The sequence below is a fragment of the Mizuhopecten yessoensis genome, unplaced genomic scaffold (genome assembly GCF_002113885.1).
Source record: "Mizuhopecten yessoensis strain PY_sf001 unplaced genomic scaffold, ASM211388v2 scaffold3235, whole genome shotgun sequence".
NCBI lineage: Eukaryota > Metazoa > Mollusca > Bivalvia > Pectinida > Pectinidae > Mizuhopecten > Mizuhopecten yessoensis.
The window spans coordinates 1,050,574-1,078,278 of record NW_018404943.1 but is presented as its reverse complement, the minus strand read 5'-3'; the positions used below and the strand labels follow the sequence as shown (position 1 = coordinate 1,078,278).

General features: G+C 37.0%; 1 protein-coding gene across 3 annotated transcripts in view; it reads left to right on the top strand.

Annotated features, from left to right (window-relative positions):
• The window catches only part of LOC110447249 (furin-like protease kpc-1), a 149,286-nt gene that overhangs the window by 72,357 nt on the left and 49,224 nt on the right, over window positions 1-27,705 (top strand). For all 3 annotated transcript variants that reach the window (XM_021492820.1, XM_021492819.1, XM_021492818.1), the window contains exon 4: window positions 25,785-25,913. In XM_021492820.1, coding sequence (XP_021348495.1) covers window positions 25,785-25,913 — 129 coding nt within the window. The remainder of the gene's footprint in view (window positions 1-25,784; window positions 25,914-27,705) is intronic.

The window sequence follows — 27,705 nt, the reverse complement described above, 5'->3', positions numbered from 1 at the left end:
AATCATGCGAGACCAATGAAGTTGCGGTGTAATGTTAGAATAACTGGAGACCAAGGTGATAGTGGTATGGAATTGAATCAGGCTAGACCAAGGAGACCGTAATAATGTTAGGAAGTTTGAATGTGTTGTCAAGGAGACAGGGATTGTCCTATGAATTTTGAATCCTTCGAGACCAATAAGGTCGTAGGGATTGTCCTATGAATTTTGAATCCTTCGAGACCAATGAGGTCGTGATTGTCCCTATACAGACTAGGTACAGAGACCAATCACCTGTCTGTGAATATCTCGGGTGGTATAATGTTACAACTGTCTACCAAACGAGATGTGTCCCAGTTGGAACTACAAATGTCTACCAAACTAGATTTGTCTCTGAAGACGTAGGCAGTCTGCTTTACCGGCTTTAAATGCTACCACTCATTGGTACTGGGTAAAGGTCAAGTCAAGGTCACTATTGATGACGAGTTCATCAAGGTATCGTTAGTTATTATACATTAATATGATAGAACACATCATATAAAGATAAAATTGAAAATATATGTTTAGATCATATATATCATATATACAGGAGGCGTTTCCATTTCATAAAGATAAATGACATCGGTCAAGAATTTCTCCTTTTTCGAGCATCATATTAGGTAGAATGAAAAAAATTGGGATGAGTGGTATGCATCCTATCTGATATGGGTAAACATCAGGTGCCTTTATATCACAATACTAATTTTATGAAAGAAAATGATATAGATGTTTCACTGCGTTGAACACCAGAATCATATGATATGTTTATATTTAACCTGCAATTTAAATATGATTTCAGATGATTTTACAAATGGACATGTACCATAAGACATATAATGAGATATGAACATATTTTATCCATTTGAAAAGTTTTTCATCAGTGACTTAATGGTATGCTGTTATATGCTGTAATATTAAGCACACTAAACAGTCCTACTAGAGTGATGCCTCAATAAAATGGCTTGATTGGAAAACTGGGAAATACATTTATAGAGAAGGGGAAATATGTACCTTTAAACACCTGACTGGATAGCAGAACAAACAGCTAGTGGTGGTTTGTTGAAAGACAAGCAGATTTGTAGGATAGTAGGACAAGCAGATTAATGGTGGCTGTAGAGTGGGACAAACAGATTAGTGGTGGCTAGATAGTAGGACAAGCAGTTTAGTGGTAGTTGGATAGTAGGACAAGTAGATTAGTGGTGGCTGGATAGTAGGACAAGTAGATTAGTGGTGGCTGGATAGTAGGACAAGTAGATTAGTGATGGCTAGATAGTAGGACAATCAGATTAGTGGTGGTTAGATAGTAGGACAAGTAGATAAGTGGTGGCTAGATAGTAGGACAAGTAGATAAGTGATGGCTAGATAGTAGGACAATCAGATTAGTGGTGGTTAGATAGTAGGACAAGTAGATTAGTGGTGGCTAGATAGTAGGACAAGTAGATAAGTGGTGGCTAGATAGTAGGACAAGTAGATAAGTGGTGGCTAGATAGTAGGACAAGTAGATAAGTGGTGGCTAGATAGTAGGACAAGTAGATAAGTGGTGGCTAGATAGTAGGACAAGTAGATAAGTGGTGGCTAGATAGTAGGACAAGTAGATAAGTGGTGGCTAGATAGTAGGACAAGTAGATAAGTGGTGGCTAGATAGTAGGACAAGTAGATAAGTGGTGGCTAGATAGTAGGACAAGTAGATAAGTGGTGGCTAGATAGTAGGACAAGTAGATAAGTGGTGGCTAGATAGTAGGACAAGTAGATAAGTGGTGGCTAGATAGTAGGACAAGTAGATAAGTGGTGGCTAGATAGTAGGACAAGTAGATAAGTGGTGGCTAGATAGTAGGACAAGTAGATAAGTGGTGGCTAGATAGTAGGACAAGTAGATAAGTGGTGGCTAGATAGTAGGACAAGTAGATAAGTGGTGGCTAGATAGTAGGACAAGTAGATAAGTGGTGGCTAGATAGTAGGACAAGTAGATAAGTGGTGGCTAGATAGTAGGACAAGTAGATAAGTGGTGGCTAGATAGTAGGACAAGTAGATAAGTGGTGGCTAGATAGTAGGACAAGTAGATAAGTGGTGGCTAGATAGTAGGACAAGTAGATAAGTGGTGGCTAGATAGTAGGACAAGTAGATAAGTGGTGGCTAGATAGTAGGACAAGTAGATAAGTGGTGGCTAGATAGTAGGACAAGTAGATAAGTGGTGGCTAGATAGTAGGACAAGTAGATAAGTGGTGGCTAGATAGTAGGACAAGTAGATAAGTGGTGGCTAGATAGTAGGACAAGTAGATAAGTGGTGGCTAGATAGTAGGACAAGTAGATAAGTGGTGGCTAGATAGTAGGACAAGTAGATAAGTGGTGGCTAGATAGTAGGACAAGTAGATAAGTGGTGGCTAGATAGTAGGACAAGTAGATAAGTGGTGGCTAGATAGTAGGACAAGTAGATAAGTGGTGGCTAGATAGTAGGACAAGTAGATAAGTGGTGGCTAGATAGTAGGACAAGTAGATAAGTGGTGGCTAGATAGTAGGACAAGTAGATAAGTGGTGGCTAGATAGTAGGACAAGTAGATAAGTGGTGGCTAGATAGTAGGACAAGTAGATAAGTGGTGGCTAGATAGTAGGACAAGTAGATAAGTGGTGGCTAGATAGTAGGACAAGTAGATAAGTGGTGGCTAGATAGTAGGACAAGTAGATAAGTGGTGGCTAGATAGTAGGACAAGTAGATAAGTGGTGGCTAGATAGTAGGACAAGTAGATAAGTGGTGGCTAGATAGTAGGACAAGTAGATAAGTGGTGGCTAGATAGTAGGACAAGTAGATAAGTGGTGGCTAGATAGTAGGACAAGTAGATAAGTGGTGGCTAGATAGTAGGACAAGTAGATAAGTGGTGGCTAGATAGTAGGACAAGTAGATAAGTGGTGGCTAGATAGTAGGACAAGTAGATAAGTGGTGGCTAGATAGTAGGACAAGTAGATAAGTGGTGGCTAGATAGTAGGACAAGTAGATAAGTGGTGGCTAGATAGTAGGACAAGTAGATAAGTGGTGGCTAGATAGTAGGACAAGTAGATTAGTGGTGACTAGATAGTAGGACAAGTAGATAAGTGATGGCTAGATAGTAGGACAATCAGATTAGTGGTGGCTAGATAGTAGGACAAGTAGATAAGTGGTGGCTAGATAGTAGGACAAGTAGATAAGTGGTGGCTAGATAGTAGGACAAGTAGATAAGTGGTGGCTAGATAGTAGGACAAGTAGATAAGTGGTGGCTAGATAGTAGGACAAGTAGATAAGTGGTGGCTAGATAGTAGGACAAGTAGATAAGTGGTGGCTAGATAGTACGACAAGTAGATTAGTGGTGGCTAGATAATAGGACAATCAGATTAGTGGTGGTTAGATAGTAGGACAATCAGATACGTGGTGGTTAGATAGTAGGACAAGTAGATTAGTGGTGGCTGGATAGTAGGACAAGTAGATTAGTGGTGGCTAGATAATAGGACAATCAGATTAGTACAAGTAGATAAGTGGTGGCTAGATAGTAGGACAATTAGATTAGTGGTGGTTAGATAGTAGGACAAGTAGATTAGTGGTGGCTGGATAGTAGGACAAGTAGAATAGTGGCGGCTGGATTGATAACAAAAGATAACAACGACCTAAGAAAATACCCTTAGTTCCAGAAGCATCTACCACAGAGATATTGCAGTAGATAAGTGGTGGCTAGATAGTAGGACAAGTAGATAAGTGGTGGTTAGATAGTAGGACAAGTAGATAAGTGGGGGCTAGATAGTAGGACAAGTAGATTAGTGGTGGCTAGATAATAGGACAATCAGATTAGTACAAGTAGATAAGTGGTGGCTAGATAGTAGGACAATTAGATTAGTGGTGGTTAGATAGTAGGACAAGTAGATAAGTGGTGTCTAGATAGTAGGACAAGTAGATTAGTGGTGGCTAGATAGTACGACAAGTAGATTAGTGGTGGCTAGATAATAGGACAATCAGATTAGTACAAGTAGATAAGTGGTGGCTAGATAGTAGGACAAGTAGATAAGTGGTGGCTAGCTAGTAGGACAAGTAGATAAGTGGTGGTTAGATAGTAGGACAAGTAGATTAGTGGTGGCTAGATAGTACGACAAGTAGATTAGTGGTGGCTAGATAATAGGACAATCAGATTAGTACAAGTAGATAAGTGGTGGCTAGATAGTAGGACAAGTAGATTAGTGGTGGCTGGATAGTAGGACAAGTAGATTAGTGGCGGCTGGATTGATAACAAAAGATAACAACAACCTAAGAAAATACCCTTAGTTCCAGAAGCATCTACCACAGAGATATTGCAGTATTGATTGACAAGGAAAGAAATGTTCTATATTAGTAAAATAAATACCACTACCAGTAGCCAATAGTGTTTGTCCCTAGGTCTCTTAGGAGTGGGCAAATCCTATAGATTTAAAAAGATTTAATTTGATCAGTTTGTAGTATGGAGGAAAGTAAACAGCTCAAGTGTATTAACACTGGTGTTGAATGTTTACAGGGCAGACCAGATATGGCGTAGGGATTCTGTAGAACATGAAGGTACCAGTCCCTGTCAGCCATGAGGTCTCAGTTATTTGCGAGGTCTAGGTTTTAGCCTTGAGGTCTACGGCAAGTTATCAATGAGGTCAACTGGTCGGCCAAGAAGTCTAGGTTATGTTATTTGTTGGGTCCAACTTATCCACAAGGACTACATTAGGTGTGAGGTCTGGGTTAACCTTGAGGTCTAGGTTAGGTTTGTGGTCTAAATTAGCCATGATGTCCTGTGAGAAGTAGCCACAGGAAAATGAAATGCAGAAATGAAAGCTTATTATTAGATCTGAATTTTGAGATGATATAATTAAGGAGTCTGAAATGTTAACCGATAGTCTGTTAAAAGGAGTCAGAATGTTGAAAAACATATTGCTAAGAAGTCAGAATGTTGAAATGCAAAATGTTAAAGAGTTTTGAAATACAGACCCTTGATTTTGTCTATGTTGAAACTTGAAACACTAATTAGTATAGGATGAGATGTATCATAGAATCTTTTGTCGAAAAATTCCCGGTTTTTCAACAATGGCTATACGTCATGAATTAATACATAACTGATACAACAGGCAGAAAATGTGTTGGATTCTCTCGTGATCAGGATACATTGGGTTGTGGTCGGAAGTTACTATTGATACCGTTCACATAAACACAGCCAAAGTAGCTACTCAGCAATATCTGCAGTTTGCCATTTTTTGAATATTATTATAATACATCACCAATTGTTCCATTTGAAATCGTCTGCACCAATATACAGTTTCTAGACATGTTGCCGGATCTCCTTATGTGTGATGTATTGTACAGAAAACACAGGAGCAATATCCTAACTATTTGAGAAGTAATCTTGTTAATGGTTTCCTGCCCTAATCCAGAATGACAGCTAATGTATTTTGTTGTTTGGTTTTGTAATTCTGTATGACATTGTGCGTACGTTGTATACATGTTACTGTCACAGACCTATTGCTGTTTTGTACACGTTGTGTATGTAATCTTAAAGACTAACTTCTGCGTGCTGTAGGGATTTACTTTTATATCCTCTATTCAAATGCAAGAAGGATGGGTTTTATAAGTTTTAATAATTTTATATGTAATATAGGTTCCCCTTGGTCCTTAGCTGTGCAGGGCAACTTTTGAGCCTGATCGGATAAACAACATGGCCGACAGGCAGCCCCCTTGGATTTTGATATTGAAAGTTTGTTTTCGCTATATCTCAAGAAGAACCAGAGGGATCTTTCTCAAATTTTATATGTAGGATCCCCTTGGTCCTTAGCTGTGCAGGGCAACTTTTGAGACTGATCGTATAAACAACATGGCCGACAGGCAGCCAGCTTGGATTTTGATATTGAAAGTTTGTTATCGCTATTTCTCAAGAAGTACCAGAGGGATCTTTCTCAAATTTAAATTGTAGGTTCCCTTGATCCCTTGTTGTGCATGTTATATTTTGAGACTGATCATAAAAAACAAAATGGATTAAAAGAAGAACTAAACAGATCTTTCTCATATTGCAATGATCGATTCTATTTCTTTCACATTAAGTACTGTACTAGTAAATAGGTGAAATGACAAACTCACTTTGAAGGTTGGCTTTCATACACATCAGTATTAAGTTAAGATCAAAAGTTACCTCAAGGTGCATTTACTGTTAACATGACTTGATCAAACAGATTAGAGGAAAGAAGAGAAAAGATCAAACTGACAAAGAACTAATGAAGATGGTACAATGGTGGGCGCCAAGATCCCTCTGGGATCTCTTGTCTATATTAAATGTCCACATTTAAACTAATGATACAAGTTAAATGTTTTTTTTACCATAGAATACCAGTTTAATGTCCCTGTGTCAGCAATGGAATACAACTTTTATGTATCCCTAAATGTGGTGGGTTTTTTTTTGATGGGGCAGAGACAGAATGGGTCTTCTTGAAAAATTGTCCACCATGTTTGTTTTGCACTTTATTTAGTGTTTTCTTGTATACCAGAGCTTGTCCACATAGTTGCCATACATGTATTCAAAAGTTCTTTATTTATCTCTAGAGATACGTTTTGAAAAACACCTTTTGTCTTGTGAGATTTCAAGACAACAGATATCATGTGAAAACCATTCTGTTGAGGTTTGAAATGGTCGTTTTCGACATTGGTATTTCCAGTGGGAGAGATAAATATGTTATCTTTCGATCCGTGTATGGAAAGTAGGTGGGCACGTTTTGATATCCAAGAAAACATTAAATGTGTTAAAGTTTTCAAAGAGACCCTATGGAGGACATTTTCAATATTTCTGCCCTATTAAAAGAAAACATTATAGAGGAAAGATTAAGTTATTTTGGACTAGATAATGTAATGACATTTCACTTCTTTTCATTGCTTGGCACATGACCCTGCATCTAAGGTCAAGGTCATATTCTAAAGGTCAAATATTTTGTTGTGTAATATAAAATTTCTGATCAAAGCACATATTCCAGAACGTTAATGCTTGCATTTGTGAAGTACAAGTTTTGTTTAAGTACCCATCCAATCATTAAACACTAAGCCCTTTTAATCTACTTACATACAGTTAGGTACGGAATGAATTACTCTTCAGACAAAACGATTCAGTTGCAATGAAATGCTGACAAGGAAAATTGTGTCCTGTATTGTGTGTTTAGTGGTATTGTGGTATTGAACCATACTACGAAAGGGTTGTTTCTGGTAAGTGTGAGATATGTAAATGTCCAACTCCCCTGGGGACACTACAACATAACATGGGTCAATATCAGGATGATCAATACTCCAGATACAAATAATTGTTTCAGACTCCATTGCCAGGGCTGCATAACAAGAAGTAGGCTTTTTAGATTTCTGAATTCGACTTGAGAGTATAATGCTTTTGTAGCTATAATGTTCAGTAACTGTTGAATGAACTCTATAATGTACTAATGAAATATAGCTCACTCCTGTGTTTCGGTATTGTGGGGTAATGAATTGCTAACTCCCTCAGTCTCCGAGTTATGGGACATTAATTTACATGTTGCAGCAGTTGCATTTAGCCCTGTGGCACTATCCTCCTCCTCTTTACATCCAAATCATGAAACACTGGAGGTAATTGTGCTATAAAGAATGTTTAAAATGATAAATTTGAAGTGTTTACCGGAGATTGAAGTTTTATATAAATTATTGATAAGGAAGCTATGGCTCACAGTGAAATTGATTTATGAAAATGATCAAATAACTTGCTAAGTATCCCTAAATCTATGAGATAGCTGTAGGCTTTTCCTCAATGAGTTTGTGTTTTTGCTGATATTTCCTATTTATATTTTTGTACCCTGTTGCATACATCCATTATTATGACAAGGCTATGAAGTACTTAACCCTAGAGCTGGGGATTAGGTGTTGTACTTGTTGAGATAAAATTGATGATTGCAAATTCTCATTACATTCAGTCGTTATTTATTTTCTACTGTTATAACATGTTCCTTGCAATCGGAAGATCTGTAAATCATTAGAAAGTGTACACTGAGATACAAAACTCTAAACATTGGGAAAGTCTACACTGAGATATAAAACTCGAAAGCGTTGGGAAATTCTACACTGAGATATAAAACTATAAATCATTGGGAAAGGCTACACTGAGATACAAAACTCTAACTCATTGGGAAAGCCTACACTGAGATATAAAACTATAAATCATTGGGAAAGGCTACACTGAGATACAAAACTCTATATCATTGGGAAAGGCTACACTGAGATACAAAACTCTAAATCATAGGGAAAGTCTACACTCAGATACAAAAATCTAAATCATTGGGAAGGTCTACACTGAGATACAAATCTCTAAATCATTGGGAAAGGCTACACTGAGATACAAATCTCTAAATCATTGGGAACGTCTTCCCTGAGCTACAAACCTCTAAATCATTGGGAACGTCTTCCCTGAGCTACAAACCTCTAAATCATTGGGAAAGTGTACACTGAGATACAAAACTCTAAATCATTGGGAAAGTCTACACTTAGATATAAAACTCTAGATCATTGGGAAAGTCTACACTCAGATACAAAACTCTAAATCATTGGGAAAGCCTACACTTAAACACAAAACTCTATCTTAGAGAAAAGAATATTCTAGTCTCTTCAAGTATATAAGAACATACATATAAAATCCCTCAATGTATATTAGAGAATATGATATTATGTTTATCTTTATGTATAAGAAAGAATACAATAATCTGTTTCTCAGTGTATAAGAAATATACATTGTGGGATATAGTTTGATACGTTTTCTTATACATTGATAAACAGAATACTGTATTCTCTCTTATACATAAAGAGAAACAGAATATTATATTCTCTAACATACTTTGAGGGATTATATGTGTATGTTCTTATAAACTTGAAGAGAAAAAAATATTCTTTTCTCTAAGATACATTGAGGGACAGCATATATACTCCAAGAGAAATAGAATATTTTATTCTCTAATAGACATTGAGGCACATAAAATATGGTAATCTCTAATATATGACGAGGAACAGAATATTGTATTTTCTAATAGACGTTGCGGTACATAAAATATTGTTTTCTCTGATGTGTTAGGAGAAATAGAATATTGTATATAATATACAATGATGGACAGTAAATCGTATTGTCTAATACATTCTGAGGGATCTAAGAATATTGTTTTCTCTAGTCTACACTAGCATGTTCAAATGTGTGTTCCCTGGTTTACAATTTTAACATAGAAAGCTACTGACAAGACAACTTAAAGCCATTGAATGTAGTTTTCACTGGGATGGCCCTGATAATAGTAACATGTAAATTGTTTTCAAAGGTGAGCATGACAATTATCTATTTAATGGGGTAAAAGTAGTTGTATTGTGAGCGAAACCTGGGACATTCAGCCTTTAGTGAAAGATAGAATTGTTAGAATTTGTATTGAAATATGTCTTTGATGAAGAATTTCACTTGTTGGTTTAGACAAGTAGTAGTTGTTTTCGTGTAGGTCAGGCATTTAGAAATATTGTCATTGCCAAGGCCTTAAATTATGTGTTCTGGGATTCAAATTCACACAACAATTAACTGCTTTAAGCCGTGGTGTAGCTCAAGGGAGATAAGTGTACTCTATTTGATAGCCTGTGGTATATAGAGTAAACACATTAGGATTGTTGACTTTGGCAGCGAAGAAGGTGTTAGTCAGGGAGAGACACACAACCAACAACAACACATGGTGAAGTTATCAGTGTAAGGCTGGGCCTGGGCTCACTATCTCAATATTGACACTACAGTTGTAGTTCATTGGAGGTGTGTGGAGGAGGGGAGGGGGATTCCCATTCTCCACATCACAAGGAATTATAGTAACCCTAAAGCTATCTAAATAACATTAAGTGTGCTAAATGAAGGGGAACAGTGGGGGGGGGGGGGGGGGGNGTGTGTAAACATTAGGGGTGTTTTATTGTTTAATGTTAATAGAATGTGATGGTTGAGTGACTACAGTTAATTTGAAAAGCTATGTACATCTATCATAGATGTATTGACCTTTCAGTCAGTATTGTCCTGACTATTAGCACGTGTAGTGTCACTTTTAGCTTATTTTATTTGACACAAATGACAGTAATGATGGGCCATTATCATGCCTTCACACAACAGTGGATATATAACATCACTGATAATAGATATAGCAATTTCCCAGCACAGGAACTACATAGGTTCATCTACATTGGTTTGGCATATTGGTCTAACTTAACAAAAATGAAAAGTTGTACAGTACCAAGTGACCTGTGATCATTGTATAAGTCTTTCTTTCTCCATTCTTTGTCGACTTGATTTGCAAAAATGTTAATACAACTTCTTCTGCAAGATTTTTGTATATTTTGACTACCATTGCTGACAAGTCCAAATCGGGCTAAACACTTCAACTATCAAAGGTCTTTTTGTTCTGTGTAAAACTTTGGTGAAAAAAATCCCTTTTATGAGATGACTGGGGCACTTTTGACCCCTTGAGGTACAACTGGCTTTAATTAAGGCACTGCCAGATTTTCATGGATCATGACCTTGACCCATGCTTGACTGACCTTCACAAAGATGAACCAGAATTTGAAGATAACCAGATATGGGTGTAGACTTGAAAGAGTTAGCTTATTAAATTTTTACATTAAATCTTCACAAGACAAAAAGAAATTTTACCTTAACAAGATTTACTGAAATCTTATATAGCAGTTAAAGAAAAAAGATATTTTAATATTTTGTTCCAAAGTGCGAATAAATTCTGTTTTATATTTTCACTTCTAATGGACCAATTAGACAGCTTATACAACTTGCAGGAACCCTACACTGTAACCAATAATCAGTATTTTAAAAAAACATATGCTGAGTTGTCCCCGTCAAAAAACAATATTATCACAATTGAGAAAAATGTTGCTTTTTTCTGTATTTTGCATTGAAAATTTCCAAAAGGAAAAATTCCCCACATAATTTATTTCTATATAGTAGAATCAGCTGTAGACATGTATAGAGAGTCAGAAGTTGTGTTACATGCTTTGTTAGGTACAGATAACATGGGTTGTTAGAGGGAGAATCGGCTAAATTAACCAGGTATCTAAGATTTTCAATTCATTGTTTTATAATAATCCATCACAAACTCTAAATCAAAAAGGCAATTTTTCTGTGTCTGTTATTATTTTCAATTGTCAAAAAAATAAAGTTTAAATTATTTAAAGGTACTGCACAAGATTAAGTAGGGCAAAATGGACAGTGGGGTAGAAAGACTACAAAGTGAAGACATTGTATTACAAACTTGTAGACTGAATGCAGGGTAAAGTAGGGCAAAACAGACTTTTTTTTTTTGAAAATTGGATGTAAGACAGAAAAAAGACATTGTGTTCTCTCCATATTAAAGTATTTCAAAGCAATTCAGGCATTAATTCAGTTGGGTTTTTTTATCAATGAGTACATGTGTCCATTGTTCTGTACTTCAGGAAACTGGCTACCTATTTCACTACTGTGAAATTTTTCAAGATAACTCTTACATGCAATTACTATGTATAGTTCAGCATTTATTAAATTGATATACATAAACCTATGACAGTATCACTTTTATTGACATTATTTTGCCCAAAATTGTGTCTTTTTTCTCTCTCTCAAAATTCACTCCTTTTTACACAAATTTCCTTTTAAAATCCTTCAAATTCTGACAAACTATTTTTTGTTGTGGCAGAAAATTTTCTTTACTTCAAAGCAATACAACTACAAAATTTGAAGAAATTTTACTGAGAAATGGTGACACAAACCTATTACGTTTAGGTAAATGGAATAAAACCGCAACAACACATATGTCACCCAAACTAATGGACTGGTAGGGTAGACTCGGCACAACATGACAAATATCACCAAAACTAATGGTCTGGTAGGGTAGATTGGGTACAACATTACAAATATCACCAAAACTAATGGACTGGTAGGGTAGACTCGGCACAACATGGCAAGTATCACCAAAACTAATGGACTGGTAGGGTAGATTGGGTACAACATGACAAATATCACCAAAACTAATGGACTGGTAGGGTAGACTCGGCACAACATGACAAATATCACCCAATCTAATGGACTGGTAGGGTAGACTCTGTACAACATGACAAATATCACCCAAACTAATGGACTGGTAGGGTAGACTCTGTACAACATGACAAATATCACCAAAACTAACTGGGTGCAATGAATTATCACCAAAACTCAAGATCTTTTTGGGTAGACTGGAGCATCGTAACATAAAAAAATCTATAGTGCAAAGAGTTAGTGTGCTGTAAATGGATGGCTATGTATCATAAGATAGCTTTTATTGCATGGTTGTGAGCCATAGAAGGACCTAGTGGTGGAGACATCCAGGATAGAGATTCTGCTCACATTAAACTCTATAGTCTCTGGCCAGTAATTAACTCGCTCACTGGGGAAGCATACAAATGTTACTCAAGAATTTCACTCCGCTGCTGTATTGTATAGGCATATTATAAAAGGACAGTTTTCACAATTGGAATTCAGGGTTGCCATGACAATGACATTGATCTTATACCAAAGGGTGGTGGCTATCAGTGTTTTGTCTGAGGGATGGGAGCCAGTGTCATCTCCCAAGAGGACAGACAGATTTATTAAAATCCTTCATTCTTCCCCATCAATGGGTAGTTAGCTGAAGAGTTGCACAGTGCTGACTGCGCAGGTTTGGCAAACTGGATGTAATATTGTGGAATTGCTTTGGCTATATGATAGGGACAGTCTGTGATACTTATTCATTTCCTGGTCTCGGCCATATTTTATGCTTGTCAGAACAATTTTTAAATCATTCAGTCTCGGTTGCACATAAAAATGGCAATGTAAGAATCAAATTTATCTGATAGAATGTATGTATATATTGGCCGACTTTCTTCTTCCACCGTCTTCTTAACTACTCTAGTGTTTATCATCAATGGTCCAAAACTCTTTCTCAGGAGATATTAAGAGACCACCTTTGGGAAATCCAAAATGTGGTTTCTTAACACAGGTGGTCTTTTAATACAGATTCAATTCACAATGAAATCACTACAAGGGCAAGCATAAAATGTTCACTTCACAAAAGTGATTTCTTAACTCACTCACACCTACATTTTTAAACTGGACTTGCCTAGTCTTTGATATGGTCAGGTTCAAATGGGACTTTAGGGGTGAATGGGTTAATACCGATTTAATTCACAATGAAATCACTACAATGAAGAATAAAAAAAGATGCCTCTAAACACAGGTGGTCTTTATATAGAGATATTGGCATAAGCAAGTTAGACTGTTCTAACAACGGGAGGCTAACGGCATACTCTTTCTAGAAGCTACCTACTTTCCTGATAATACGTCTTCTGTAGCATACTACAGCTTATGATCAATACTTTTGTTTTGTTCAGGCTTTTCTAGGTCATGTTCTCTAAGAATTTCGACACTCTTATTATAGCACCTCAACTCTATGCACTAGTGGGATTGTGACATAATGGGCCAACACTACTAGTACTGAATGTCTCGGGCTAGATCCATTGTGATGGGGTCTTAGCCCCCTGTTTATACTCATCCATCCATAGGGTTTGATGTATTGGTTTTGTGGTTACAACAGAAACTGGGACAGATAATAAATCATTACAAGTAATAATAAGGCATCTGGATTATGTTATTGTACAATCGCCCCATCCTGTATATATACTTACCTTATTAGCCCAGCTCACACAAAGTTCTTGCGAACTAAGATGAAGCTGTATCATTCATCCATTGTCAACTTATCTAAACATTTTCCACAGAATCATTCTAAGATCTATGGTCAATAGAAAAACCATCAGGCACTAAAAAATACAATGAGATCATCTCTATTGCATGTTCGTTAGTGAGTATTTCAGTATTTTGTTGTAAAGGTCAAGATCACATTTGCCAAAAATAGAAATCTGGCCATTGCGTTTAATGCTGTCATTTGGTTTTACGATTTCCAATTGAAACATCACAAAAATGTTTACCACCACGGTAGCTTCAAAGAAGTTGTGTTTAAACGTGTTGCATCAAAGGTCAAGGTCACCATTGCAACATATGCTGACATTGGTTGACATTGGTCAGTCCTGTATTGCAGTCGGAGTTTATAATGGATACCAAACAGTATTCACTAGAGCTCCATCAAACAAGGTAAAGACAGTGAGCAGCTTCCATTCTTGTCAAAACAAAATTGGGGCATTTTGAATTACCACACATTAACATCTGCTGATTTCGGTCAAAAAGATCATGCTAATTCTGCGAAATACGTTCTACTGTTGGGAGTGATTTCTACAATTTGGTAAATCATATGTTATGCACAAGACAGAGAGAGAAAGATAGACAAGTATTGAGTTTCTGTTGCAGCCAACGTAGTCATTGATTGGCTATCATCCGATGGGTTGCCTTTCGTGTTGTGGACATAAAATGATTCAAAAGAGAAGGTTCCATGCTTGGATGCATTCTTGCCAGACAAATTGTGATTTAGGGAATACATAATGTATGCTAGATACATTCATCATGACTCAACAGTAGGTGTCATATGAAACGGTGGATCATGTGCTTTTTTTGAGAGAAAAAAAGGTTACATATCTATATCATATAACCAACGGTTGTACTTCTATCATGATTGTATCTGGTTTGGATGATGTTGGGCAGTGTGTCAATTTGGCTCTGCGGCTGGTTGAGCAGTTGCATCACTAATATTGTCAATTAATATCAATGTATGAAATTCCAGGTGCTTGTTGCCCTAGATGTTTAATTTTCTTATAAGTCTTAAAACAGTTAAATCCATCAAGATGCAGGTGCCCCCTTTACTGTTATATTTTCTGCTATTGGTGTGTAAGGGGACAAGTGTTGCTATGTACAAACATCTTACACTATGTGTATACACCATTCAACAAGTTGGTTAATATGAAACCTGTAGACAGGATGCCAAAAAAACCCAGAAAGTAATCAACAGAGTCAAATAACTGTTGAGCATCTGTTTTCACAGGTTCAGAGTTGAGTTATTAACTTCACTGGCGGTGGCACACATCATGATTCTGGCTCTTCCTAGCTCTGTAGTAGAGAAAATGCATCACAGTGATGTCTACCTCTGAAAAAGTCTTGATTTTAATGGGAAAAGTTCATCAGGAAAACACATAAATATCCAAGTTGGTAAGAGACAAGTTGCTGACAAGCTTCTGGAAGTGGTCACTTCCCCCTGGGTTTTGGGGTCTGTAAGCAGATACCCATAATGCTATACCCATACATAGTAATACTATGATCATGGGCCATGTGACCCTGAAAAGAGCAGGTTAACTCATTCACCCCTGAAGACACATTTGAACTCTTCCAATTCAAAGGTTGGAATAGTTCATTTTTGGAATTTCAGGGGTTAATGAGTTAATCACTTCACATTGTCTAGATTACTTTCAGTTTGAAGGTCAAAGCATAAACCTTACATCTTAATGACAAGACTGATTGTTCAACAAATCATTAAGATGTCAGGACTTGATAAAATTGGAATACTTAATAACTATATTTCCATCTTTTTTCTCGTGATAAGAGTATATTTAAATGAATTCAAAATTTTAAAACGTTTCACATGATGAGTGACTGAAGTTTGATCTATATACCTTTTTACCTCTCAATCTTTAAAAGCTATTTAAAATATTTTGGACATAAATCCTTATGCATTTACATTTGCATGGCATTGTCGCTATATATAGCCTCTTTGAAAGCTGTGTTGTTGATGGGACTTTATTTACCATGCATCACGAGACACAATTCTTAGCGTATTAATACAACACTGACCGGAACTACAATATTCAATATAAATAAACATGACGGCTGCTGAAATATCACTGGGCATTGTGAGATTTTACAATGTCATTGTAAATTTATGTGCAAAAATAAAATAAAAAACACTTTCATTATAATGAAAACAAGACCAAGGTCTGCAATATCGTACAAAATGCACATCGGTTGAAATCACCAATGCCGGCAATGGACACAATTTTAACGCTCCTGCAATTTATCAGAAATATCGTCTGTTACACTGCACTGATCAACAGGGGTTTGTTACAAATGTCTGAAATACACATATTCTATAGCCCTACTGACACATATGTTACAGACCTACTGATATGAGTCACAGCACACATAAACATTTCAGACATTTGTAACGAACCTGTGCTCCGTCGCAAGATCACTCACTTCAAACGCTATCAGTTTCATGCGTCTCGCATCCACGGGTCCTCAGTTTCTGACGACATGTCAAGTAACGATGTTGTTACAGAATCTACCGACTGTTGTCAGGTTCCCATACAATCGACAAATAAATTCATGCCTGGATTCTTCACAAAATGAGCAAAGAGAAAAGTTTGAATTAACTTCCAAAAATAACTCCCTCTTGAAGGGCAAGGTCGGATTTATGGTGTTCACTGTATTTATCCATGCGCGAAATTTGTTCCAGGGAAAAATCGAAACAATTTCAAATCTAACTTTCAGCTCAGAGTTCTATTGATAAACCTAAATCACCCTATAGACATATCATACGCAATTGTATTGATACTAAATTGTGTAATAACATTGAAGTGTTTGTTAAAATTTCGAAGTACTACTTTGTTTGCCAATCAGAACGCGACAATACGCTGTTCAAACTATTGAACGAAATTGTGTAGACTGTCGATAAGGCGGGCGTTTTAAATTTTAAATATAAATCATGAGTTAAAAAAGAACATAAGAGGCAGAGAAAACGTAAATATAAGTATTGAACTTTTTTTGTATGGTATTTATGATCTATTTAAATGACACAGCTTTGCAAGCAAACAAATCATAATGCACTAGTTCAATGCTTAAATAAATATGTAAGAAAATACCAAATTTTGTGCACAAGCTTTCAAAGGTTTTATAATTTTGCAAACAAATGCAAAAGGTTTTATAATTTTGCAAACAAATGCAAAAGGTTCTATAATTTTACAAACAACTGCAAATTGTGTACAATTGTACCATGAGAAAAAAAGCGTGCCCAGGTGTCTATCATAGAATGGATAGAAGGAGGCAGAAATTTCGCCAGAAGGTTTATAAGTAACAGATAATGATGATCTGCTCCAGATGGGAATTCAGCTCGTGCTTAAATTCTTGGATATTTTAAGTTGTTTTTGCTTTTATCTTTTACACTTTAATGTACTGTTCTGCATATGCATGTCTGTCACGGGTGAGTGGAGATGTGGCCTACCTTTCATCAGATCATGCTCTGAATGGCTACAGATTATGCAGGTGAAGACACACATGTATTCTGTTGCATGAAGCTGGCACCAACACAATTGGATTAGAGAGCTTTTCAAGTACATGACCTCTAACAACTCTGTCAGAAAAATATGTCAAATTTGAATACATTCAGTGTTCTTCCCTCCCACCGCTGATTGTGGTATCTGTCTGCAGGCAGATCCTTCATGCGTTTGTTATTGATGACATGTATGTAGATATGAGCTGTGCCCTGTCACTAATCCCATTGATAATGACCTAACAGGAGTATCATGGACAAGACCACCCAGGCTTCGGGCCTTCGCTATCAAGCTTCTTTAGTACACTTTAAGTTTAGGTTTAAATCAGTTATTATTAAAACTGAAAATGATTATCTATGTCCAAGGATACAAAATGATTACTTTCAGGTAATTTTCACAAAAATACTATTTTTTTTACAAATATTGAAAAAATAAAGTAATTCTGAAAATATTTCCTTGCATAAAATTAAGCTGAAGATGCTAACATCATCTGTATATATATGTATATAGGCCCACCGCACACCAAGACTGACCCCAAACCCAGCTTCTGTTACATTATGTAACAATCATCTTTACCTTATGAATAGCTCTGTCTTAATTCTGTAGAGCCCGTGTTTTTTTTATTAACGAGTGAGAAGACCATTATCTGAGGACTTTTTGCTCACATTACAATTTCAAGTTTATTAAGTAATTTGGTTTTATGACCCCTTAATTGTTATCTTTTTTAAGTAATTTTCTCTCCTAACTTTTTTACAAAATTTAATTTCTGAGATAACCAACTCTTACAACTTAATTAAGGCCCACACAAGGCAGGAAAATGCTGTTAAACTAGCTATATTGGAGGAGTAGAAGGACCATCACAACAGCCTCTGTTTTGTGGAATAGAACCTAAATTAATTGAATACTACAGTGTTGCAAATAATTCGGCAGTTCAGCAAGTAAGCCAATGGAAACTCATTGTGTAGTATGTCCACTCCTGTTTTCATACACTTCAACATACATTTATATTATCTAGCTGAGGTCACAAAAATCAATATTTCTTATCTTGTGTAACTTTCCAAATACATGTTTGGTTCCAAATTATTGGTAAAATAGTCTATCTTGACAGTAGCTACTTGTTATAATAACCTTAGCTTTGAATTCTGAATTTTGGTGACCTGTTTCCTAGGATTTTGAAAGTCATTATACAATTGCCTTCATGTAGCAATACTGTTAAATACTTATATTAATGCAGCCATATTTCGGTGTTTTAGCAGCAATTGCCAAATTACCATTTTAACTTGGTACACCTCGAAGTTTCATAATAAACTTTTTCAACCTTTGAATTGGAAGAGTTCAAATGTATCTTCAGGGGTGAATGATTTAAGGATCCTCGCACTACTGCCATAAATTGTAACTATGAATTGGGAATATTCTTACCTGCATGACATTTCCTTTTAATAACTCATTTTTGAAAAGAATCTCATACACCTTGTGAAGTAATATAAATGAAATAATAAAAAAAAATCTATAACGGTCACTAACCCACTGAGCTACCTCAGATCAGTGATTGATCCCTGACCAAACCCTACAAAAGTCATATCCCAAATAAATAAAGGGAAGGTTACTGTATGTCTTACAATGATTCAATCATTTTAGTGGTGTGACACCTAGATTTTACAATATAACTCAATGTATTTAGTTGTGTAAGGACCTTAATTGTACACCAATTCAACCAGTTAAGTAGTGTGATACCTCGGGTGTTCATTGATTCAATGTATTTAGTGTTGTCACACCATGGTTGCCGGTACTTGACAGGGATGGGACATGGCAGCTCATCTGTTGCTGTAGGTTTGTGCCACATCTGGTGAAGACTGGAGTACACAAACCAAGACCTAACCACTTATGTCCTCTGAGAGTCACTTAAGTGCCGGCTTGTCACACACAATTCTCCAGCACTTTACCAAATACATACCAGACCCACCATTGAAGACTTGTGTCTGTAAAAATATTTAGATATTCATTTTATATCTCTGGGTTTTACAAACATTAAAAAAATGGTCATTCTTAAAGTATTAAGGATGACACATGTCGGTTTGTTCTGTGACCCACCATTACTATACTTACAACAAGGAGGGGTAAGGAATTAAAAAATCATGTGACGAAAAAATATCCAGGTTTCTAAAAAATGAGGAAAAAGGACACCAAATATATTTGAATTATCTTTTTCAGTGTTCAGTTTTTACCAAGTTTCAAACAAATGGTGTTTGAAATAAGCACCATGTATGCTACTCAGAATCTGTTATTTTAACTAAATATTATGTAAGAATAAGTTGAACCTATACCTCTACCAGAGACTTAGTTCTAGTGTAGATATGTGGTCCGGAGTAGTTAGGAACCTTTACCAGGGACTAGTCCTAGTGTAGATCTGTGGTCCGGAGTAGTTAGGTACTTTTACCAGGGACTTAGTTCTAGTGTAGTAGTTAGGTACTTTAACCAGAGACTAGTTCTAGTGTAGATCTGTGGTCCGGAGTAGTTAGGTACTTTAACCAGGGACTAGTCCTAGTGTAGATCTGTGGTCAGGAGTAGTTAGGTACTTTAACCAGGGACTAGTCCTAGTGTAGTTAGGTACTTTTACCAGGGACTTAATTCTAGTGTAGTTAGGTACTTTTACCAGGAACTAGTTCTATTGTAGTTAGGAACTTTTACCAGGGACTTAATTCTAGTGTAGTTAGGAACTTTTCCCAGGGACTTAGTTCTAGTGTAGTTAGGAGCTTTTCCCAGGGACTTAGTTCTAGTGTAGTTAGGAACTTTTACCAGGGACTAGTTCTATTGTAGTTAGGAACTTTTACCAGGGACTTAGTTCAATTTTGTCATATTCAAAGGGCGCAGAGAAGACGTTTGTATTGACAATGGAACCAATGGATAGCGAAGATGTCTCTGATGTGGTGTGGTACCTTGACCTTGTAATATCTCAAATGTAGTAACATAACTTGTATAAGGGATTAGAGCCCCTGGATAGTACAATTTTCACTTAAATAAGGATACAATATGCAGCATATTTCATCTATTCTTTAATGCACCACTGATCTCTGGATCCGTTCTACGGTGCGACCTATCATACTTAGAAACCAATATATAGGATTGTCAATAATTTATTGCGAATTTCACAGACAACCCTTCGCTATTCAGACCTGATATTTCATAGATGCACATTCTGTTATGTTCATGGCCATTTTTTAATGCTCAATCAGCAAATAATTCCAGGATGTTCAGGATTTAATAACTGCCATACTAGGTCACTTTTTTGAATGGCTGATATCACAATGAATACTTAATAGGAATCCACATTTAATATAGCCTCTTAATTGACCCAGAAAGTAGGGGAAGGGTTAGCCTTACCAGGACAAAAGCCTACTAGATACAAATATTGCCTGGGACGTTTAATGGGCCACTAAATTAACCATCACATAAAACAGTTAGCTATCAGGTTTTAAAGCCTTAATGACTTGTAACTGATTGTGATCTGAATATTGATTGCTTCCTCTCTGCTAGCCTAGCATGGCCTGAGGATGGTGTTAAGGATAATTTTCTCTTTACATGGAGACATTTTTACATTACACTCACAGGCATATCATGAAGCAGCACATTTAGGTTGGTGTGTTGAACTGACATGTTTCTGGGGTTACTAACAAGGCATTTTTCACATCCTTACAAAAATCATTTCAACCGAGATGATAACCTTTGTATTTTCATGCCACTGTCACCATTGTCTCTAGTTCAGCAAAATCTTCTTCTTTTTTGTTGTACAGTTATATGAGATATTGAAACATTTTTAGCCCACCATCATCTGATGGTGGGCTATTCAAATCACCCTGCATCCGTGGTCCGTCATCCGTCCGTCGTCCGTCCGTAAACAATTCTTGTTATCGGTATTTCTCAAGAAGTACCAGAGGGATCTTTCTCAAATTTTATATGCAGGTTCCCCTTGGTCCTTAGCTGTGCAGGGAAACTTTTAGAGACTGATCGGATAAACAACATGGCCGACAGCCAGCCATCTTGGATTTTGATAGTGAAAGTTTGTTTTGCTATTTCTCGGGAAGTACGGGAGGGATCTTTCTCAAATTTTAAATGTAGGTTCCCCTTGATGCCTCGTTGGGTATGTAATATTTTGAGACTGATCATAAAAACAAAATGGATTAAAAGAAGAACTAAACAGATCTTTCTCATATTGCAATGATCGATTCTATTTCTTTCACATTAAGTACTGTACTAGTAAATATGTGAAATGACAAACTCACTTTGAAGGTTGGCTTTCATTCACATCAGTATTAAGTTTAGATCAAAAGTTACCTCAAGGTGCATTTACTGTTAACATGACTCGATCAAACAGATTAGAGGAAAGAAGAGAAAAGATCGGCTGACAAAGAACTAATGAAGATGGTACAAAGGTGGGCGCCAAGATCCCTCTGGGATCTCTTGTTTAATCAACAGATTGAATATCGTACCTATGACATATTTTGAATATTGCTTTCTATGATTGCCTTATGTATTACCAATTTGATGTATTACACGCAGTAAAATGTCTCCAATGTAGAATCATAAAACAAAGGAAAATGGAAACTCGTTATTGCTATGTATCGTAAATGAAAGAAGGTCAATGGTTTATATTTGTAAAAAAAAAAAAAAATGTTACTAGGCCCCATCTGTACTGCAGGAGGAGACTAGGTTTGCACTCTGTCCTTTAATTCTGTGCGTCACTATGTCCTAGGCATATCCTTTTGTTGCTTACAATTACCAAATTTAGAGTGTTGGTATTTTCCAACATACCCCGCTTTCTGGATCACTCAAATGCATATAGATGTGTGATCATGTCTTACAACTAATAATTAATGGAATCCACTCCAAGATTGACTGTTGAATAATTAAGTGTGCCGTCAGTGGGAGAGCTATAATAGATTATGTAGTGATACCTATAGAAGGTAACCTGTCCTTCATCTCAGGACGTAAAACCAGAGGTAAAACCACTGCGTAGGTGACCCGACTCTTACTTTTGATTACTCATTGGAAATTCCTCATAGTCCTCCAGCAAAGTACGCACATTGATTGAGCGATGTTCTGATGATGAGATTGATGACGATAAGTCTGAAGACCAAATAATGAAAAGACCAAGTGATTCAGTTTCACTCAAGCAACTTACTAATTGGCCAGTGACTGTAACATTGGAAATCTCGCTCCACAGAAAAAACACTGGAAGCTAGTCAGTGACTGTTACAATTCCATCACTCTTTCAAAGTATAAGCGTGTTGTCTTTATATGAAAACAACGTGCATTGCCTTTGCCCCTAACCTGCTGTCAGTCTTAGCATATATATCAATATTCTCAAAGATAGTTGAGAAACATGGATGATTTATTAGCACCTCGAGACTTCTGGTTTTCTTCAAATCAAAGACAAGAGAATCAAGTCATCCTGTTAGTTATAGATACACACAACTAAAATCGTCTTTCGTGCATAAACAAGTTAAATCTGACTAACATACACAAATATATATTTTTTATTAAAAAAACACAAATATAATGAAATCATTCAACATACACAATTGGATTGTTCAAGAGATACAATTTAAAAAAGAAATAACATTTTATGCTGTTTATGATTGCAAAATGTAATTTGATCAAGATGCTTAAAAAGAAAAGAAAATCAATGTAAAAAATAGCTATAAAACACTGAACAAGTGTATTGGTTTATTAAATGCCTCACTGAAAAAGTTAAAATTGCACAACACATAAAGAGAGAATTACAATTATGCTTGAATTATACAATCTATAACCATATATTACTCTTCTAATTGGTAGTTTAGTAAGAACAGCCTTAGATAAAATCACTGAATTTCCGGTTGCATTACAAAATAATGATTGTTTGAATTCTAGCAATTTTTTCATTGGAATGCCAGCCCTTGCATTTAGGTCTCTCATGGAGTATAGCCTCATAGGTTGGTAAAAGATCTCGAAGATAATGTGGGAAAATGTTACATCATTTAAACTGACTAATTTAAAATTGATTTTAAAAGGATGGTTTTAATTTGATTTAAATTGGTCCATAGGCTGTGTCTCTCTGTATCAGAGATAGATCTGGGTACAATCTAGGTACATGTATTGGCTTGTAAACTGCCACCTCTCTGTCCCCCTCTTGCCATCAACACGGGCGTTCATCACTAGTAACGGCTCAATCTTTATCGTCATGAAAAGTGTGCGCCGTTTCTAAGCGACAATAATTGAAGCCCAGCCTCCATCTAAGCAAACATACCGCCTCGGAATTTCGTACCTTTGGAACATTTTGAAAAACAGAGGAAATCCTTTACTGTCTCTTTGTTGTCAAACTGCTGTAATCAAGTGCTTGTGTGGAGTTTGCTCGCTGTAATGGCAGAAGCATTACATGTGCACTTTGGTGGGTAGTAAGTTGGGTAGGATCAGTGTAAGAGTGCATACACTGTTAGTTCAAAACTCACTTAACCCTTAATTACAGTAACTACTTTCCGATGTATTTTTCCGTATTATATGGTGCATGCCAGCATCACGATTGGTTGGGATACTCCCCTGCCTGATACAGTCTTTAAGTCCTGGTATCGTCAGTCGGAACATCCTATTGTGCCCTAAGCACCCTCCGAATTGCAGACACAGTAGAAAGTACAAACCGACAAGGGAATATACACACAGTCCTATGGTGATCGATACCAATGAAATTAGGGCTGCAGAAGTAGGGACACATGATCAGGGAGCTGTAGCTGGTCACTGATGTGGTGCAGCGCCACTGCGTGTACTACACTATCTGATGTCTTACATATCCGTTCTGAAAATAGCATCCTTTTTACAATAAATAGGGTTTGTTTAATAAATATACATTTTCATCTCTGAAAGCAGATATCTTTCTATTGAAATTGAAATGTTGTATTTAAAAAGTTTGTTGGAAACTGGATATTTTTTTCAATATTTTTTTCATTCATGTGGAGTCTATTTTGTTTGTTGAGTAGAGTAATTTCGTTTTGATATTGAATTTCTGGTGTGTTGATTACACTTTACCACTTTGGTGTGATTTGGGTCGGATAGTCTGGGTTATTAGATGCGGATGGCATGCTGTAGCTGTCCAGAGCCTGCCCCGGCACCAGTCGACCCTGCCACCCATACTGTGAGGTGCAAAATGATTATGAAGCAGGCCTCAGTCGACTGGGGGCCTCACATTGTGCGCCCAATTATTGGCGTTGTGCGGAAGGAGTTGCCACCAATCTGATCCCAGATAGACAACAATCTGTCTGGTATCCCAACCCTTGGTGGTAAACAACCCACAAGACAATCATGACCAAATCATTTACAATTCCCTAGTGTTAATTCTAGGGGTCAAAAGGTCACAAAATGTGATTCTACATTGTCTCGGTCAACATATCGCTAAAATCTTACTTTTATGTGCATACTTGCTGTGGTAGATATAAGTTACCATTCTCACACTACATGTTATGATGGGATAATGAATTGGCCTGCTATATCAAGCTTTATGTGGGGTCTGTGCAAAATCAACGGCTCTGTTGTCTATTTTCTATATAGATGACAATTTGCTGAGACCAAAAGCACAAAGAAAAAAGACCGAAACATACATTAATTTTGCAGTGTTCTGAAATTTGTCTTTCTTGGTACAATGTTTATTGTTTTAAGATGCTAATTGATTTATGCTTTCACCAAGTGAAAGGAAACATTCAAAGAATCTCCACATTTCTTATCTAAATTGTAACTTACCTAGTTATACTAGAAAACTTTTTCAACTACTAAAAGTCACATGTCAAAATGCCATTTTCCCTGTGCATTAATGCAAGATAATGTTTAGGTATTTTAACTCATCGTAGATAAAGGATTTCTTCAGTGCTACCTTTATTGTCTTGTCTTTGCTTGACTCAAATAAAATGGGGTAAAAATAACGATATTTGGTCCGAGGCTCATACTGCAGAACATTGAGAAACAATGTAACGTGAGGTAAACTGTTAGACCTTCGTAGCATTTAAATGTAATTTACATGTATAGTTTAGGGCTGCAATAATATATCCTACGGCGATTTTACGGCGATAAATCGCAATATTTTGAATAAGGTGTGTTACATCATATTTTGTGGGAGGTCACGACACACCTACAATAATCTCCGGAATTTGTTGTTTCTGAATTTAGTCAATTATAACCGTTCCAACATGGCGAGTGTCAGCTCCGGCTCGGCGTGCACGTCAAAAGACGTGAATTGTATGAAACTTTTTCAGTCATGCCCTTTTGGACCAAGTCTATTTCCAGTTGTTATATTGCCATTACAAATTTGCAACATATATTTTCGCTTTGCTTCTACTGTTACTATATGTATCGTGATACGTATCGCATGGTCATGTTAATATATCGTTGCAGCCCTTGTATAGTTATGAATATAAGATAAATGCTCTAATACATTTCATTTCATTTGCAGCATCGAGGTGAGGGCCTAGATATGAACGTACAGAGTGCTTGGGATCAGGGAGTGACGGGCAAGGGCGTTGTCGTGACGATATTAGACGATGGAATAGAGAAAGATCATCCAGATTTGGCCAGAAATTATGTAAGTCATTAATGGGGCCTTGCCAGCTGAAAGCTCGTAATTCTACTCCATCTTACCTACAGTGTAAGTAACGGTAAGATCAGTTTGACTCGTTAATAACATGAATGATAAGTTAAGACCTTCAGGTGAATGTTGAACCAGATACGCAAAGTTAAACTGAATCATGTTGCATGCAAGGAAAGTAGGAAAGCCCATGTATGTCCTTATAATGACAGCATTTATAGACCTGTTACCCAATGATAAAAGTTTTTTATTTTTTTTATCTTCATTGTTGCTAGCCAATTGAAGATGTTAGTAATTCAAATGGGGAACATTCAAGTAATTAGCTATTTCGAAGTTTTACAATTTAAAAACAAAGTGTGAATAATTGAGAAAAAAAACAAGCAGTTTTTCATCAAAGTTTTTGGGATGTGTGTGCTGACATATTAGGAATAAAACAATGTACTTAAGTTAGTGTGAGGTGATAAACAGTAAAGTACAAAGCTCTGTGAGGTGATACGCAGTAAGGTACAAAGCTCTGGGAAGTTCCCTCTAACAACACTGGACACACAAGGTTAGTGTGAGGTGATACACAGTAAGGTACAAAGCTCTGGAAAGTTCCCTCTAACACCACTGGACACATAAGGTTAGGGTGAGGTGATACACAGTTAGGTACAAAGCTCTCGGAAGTTCCCTCAAACACCACTGGACACATAAGGTTAGTGTGAGGTTATACACAGTTAGGTACAAAGCTCTCGGAAGTTCCCTCAAACACCACTGGACACATAAGGTTAGTGTGAGGTTATACACAGTTAGGTACAAAGCTCTCGGAAGTTCCCTCTAACACCACTGGACACACAAGGTTAATGTGAGGTGATACACAGTAAGAGTGTGAGGTGATACACAGTTAGGTACAAAGCTCTCGGAAGTTCCCTCTAACACCACTGGACACATAAGGTTAGTGTGAGGTGATACACAGTTAGGTACAAAGCTCTCGGAAGTTCCCTCTAACACCACTGGACACATAAGGTTAGTGTGAGGAGATACACAGTTAGGTACAAAGCTCTCGGAAGTTCCCTCTAACACCACTGGACACACAAGGTTAATGTGAGGTGATACACAGTAAGGAACACAAAGCTCTCGGAAGTTCCCTCTAACACCACTGGACACAATACACAGTAAGGTACAAAGCTCTGTGAGGTGATACACAGTAAGGTACAAAGCACTGTGAGGTGATACACAGTAAGGTACAAAGCTCTGGGTCGTTCCCTCTAACACCACTGGACACACTAGGTTAGTGTGAGGTGATACACAGTAAGGTACGAAGCTCTGGGAAGTTCCCTCTAACTCCACTGGACACACAAGGTTAGTGTGAGGTGAGACACAGTAAGGTACAAAGCTCTGTGAGGTGATAGACAGTAAGGTACAAAGCTCTGGGAAGTTCCCTCTAACACCACTGGACACACTAGGTTAGTGTGAGGTGATACACAGTAAGGTACAAAGCTTTGGGAAGTCCCCTCTAGCACCACTGGACACACAAGGTTAGTGTGAGGAGATACACAGTAAGGTACGAAGCTCTGTGAGGGGATACACAGTAAGGTACAAAGCACTGTGAGGTGATACACAGTAAGGTACAAAGCACTGTGAGGTGATACACAGTAAGGTACAAAGCTTTGGGAAGTTCCCTCTAGCACCACTGGACACACAAGGTTGGTGTGAGGTGATACACAGTAAGGTACGAAGCTCTGGGAAGTTCCCTCTAACTCCACTGGACACACAAGGTTAGTGTGAGGTGAGACACAGTAAGGTACAA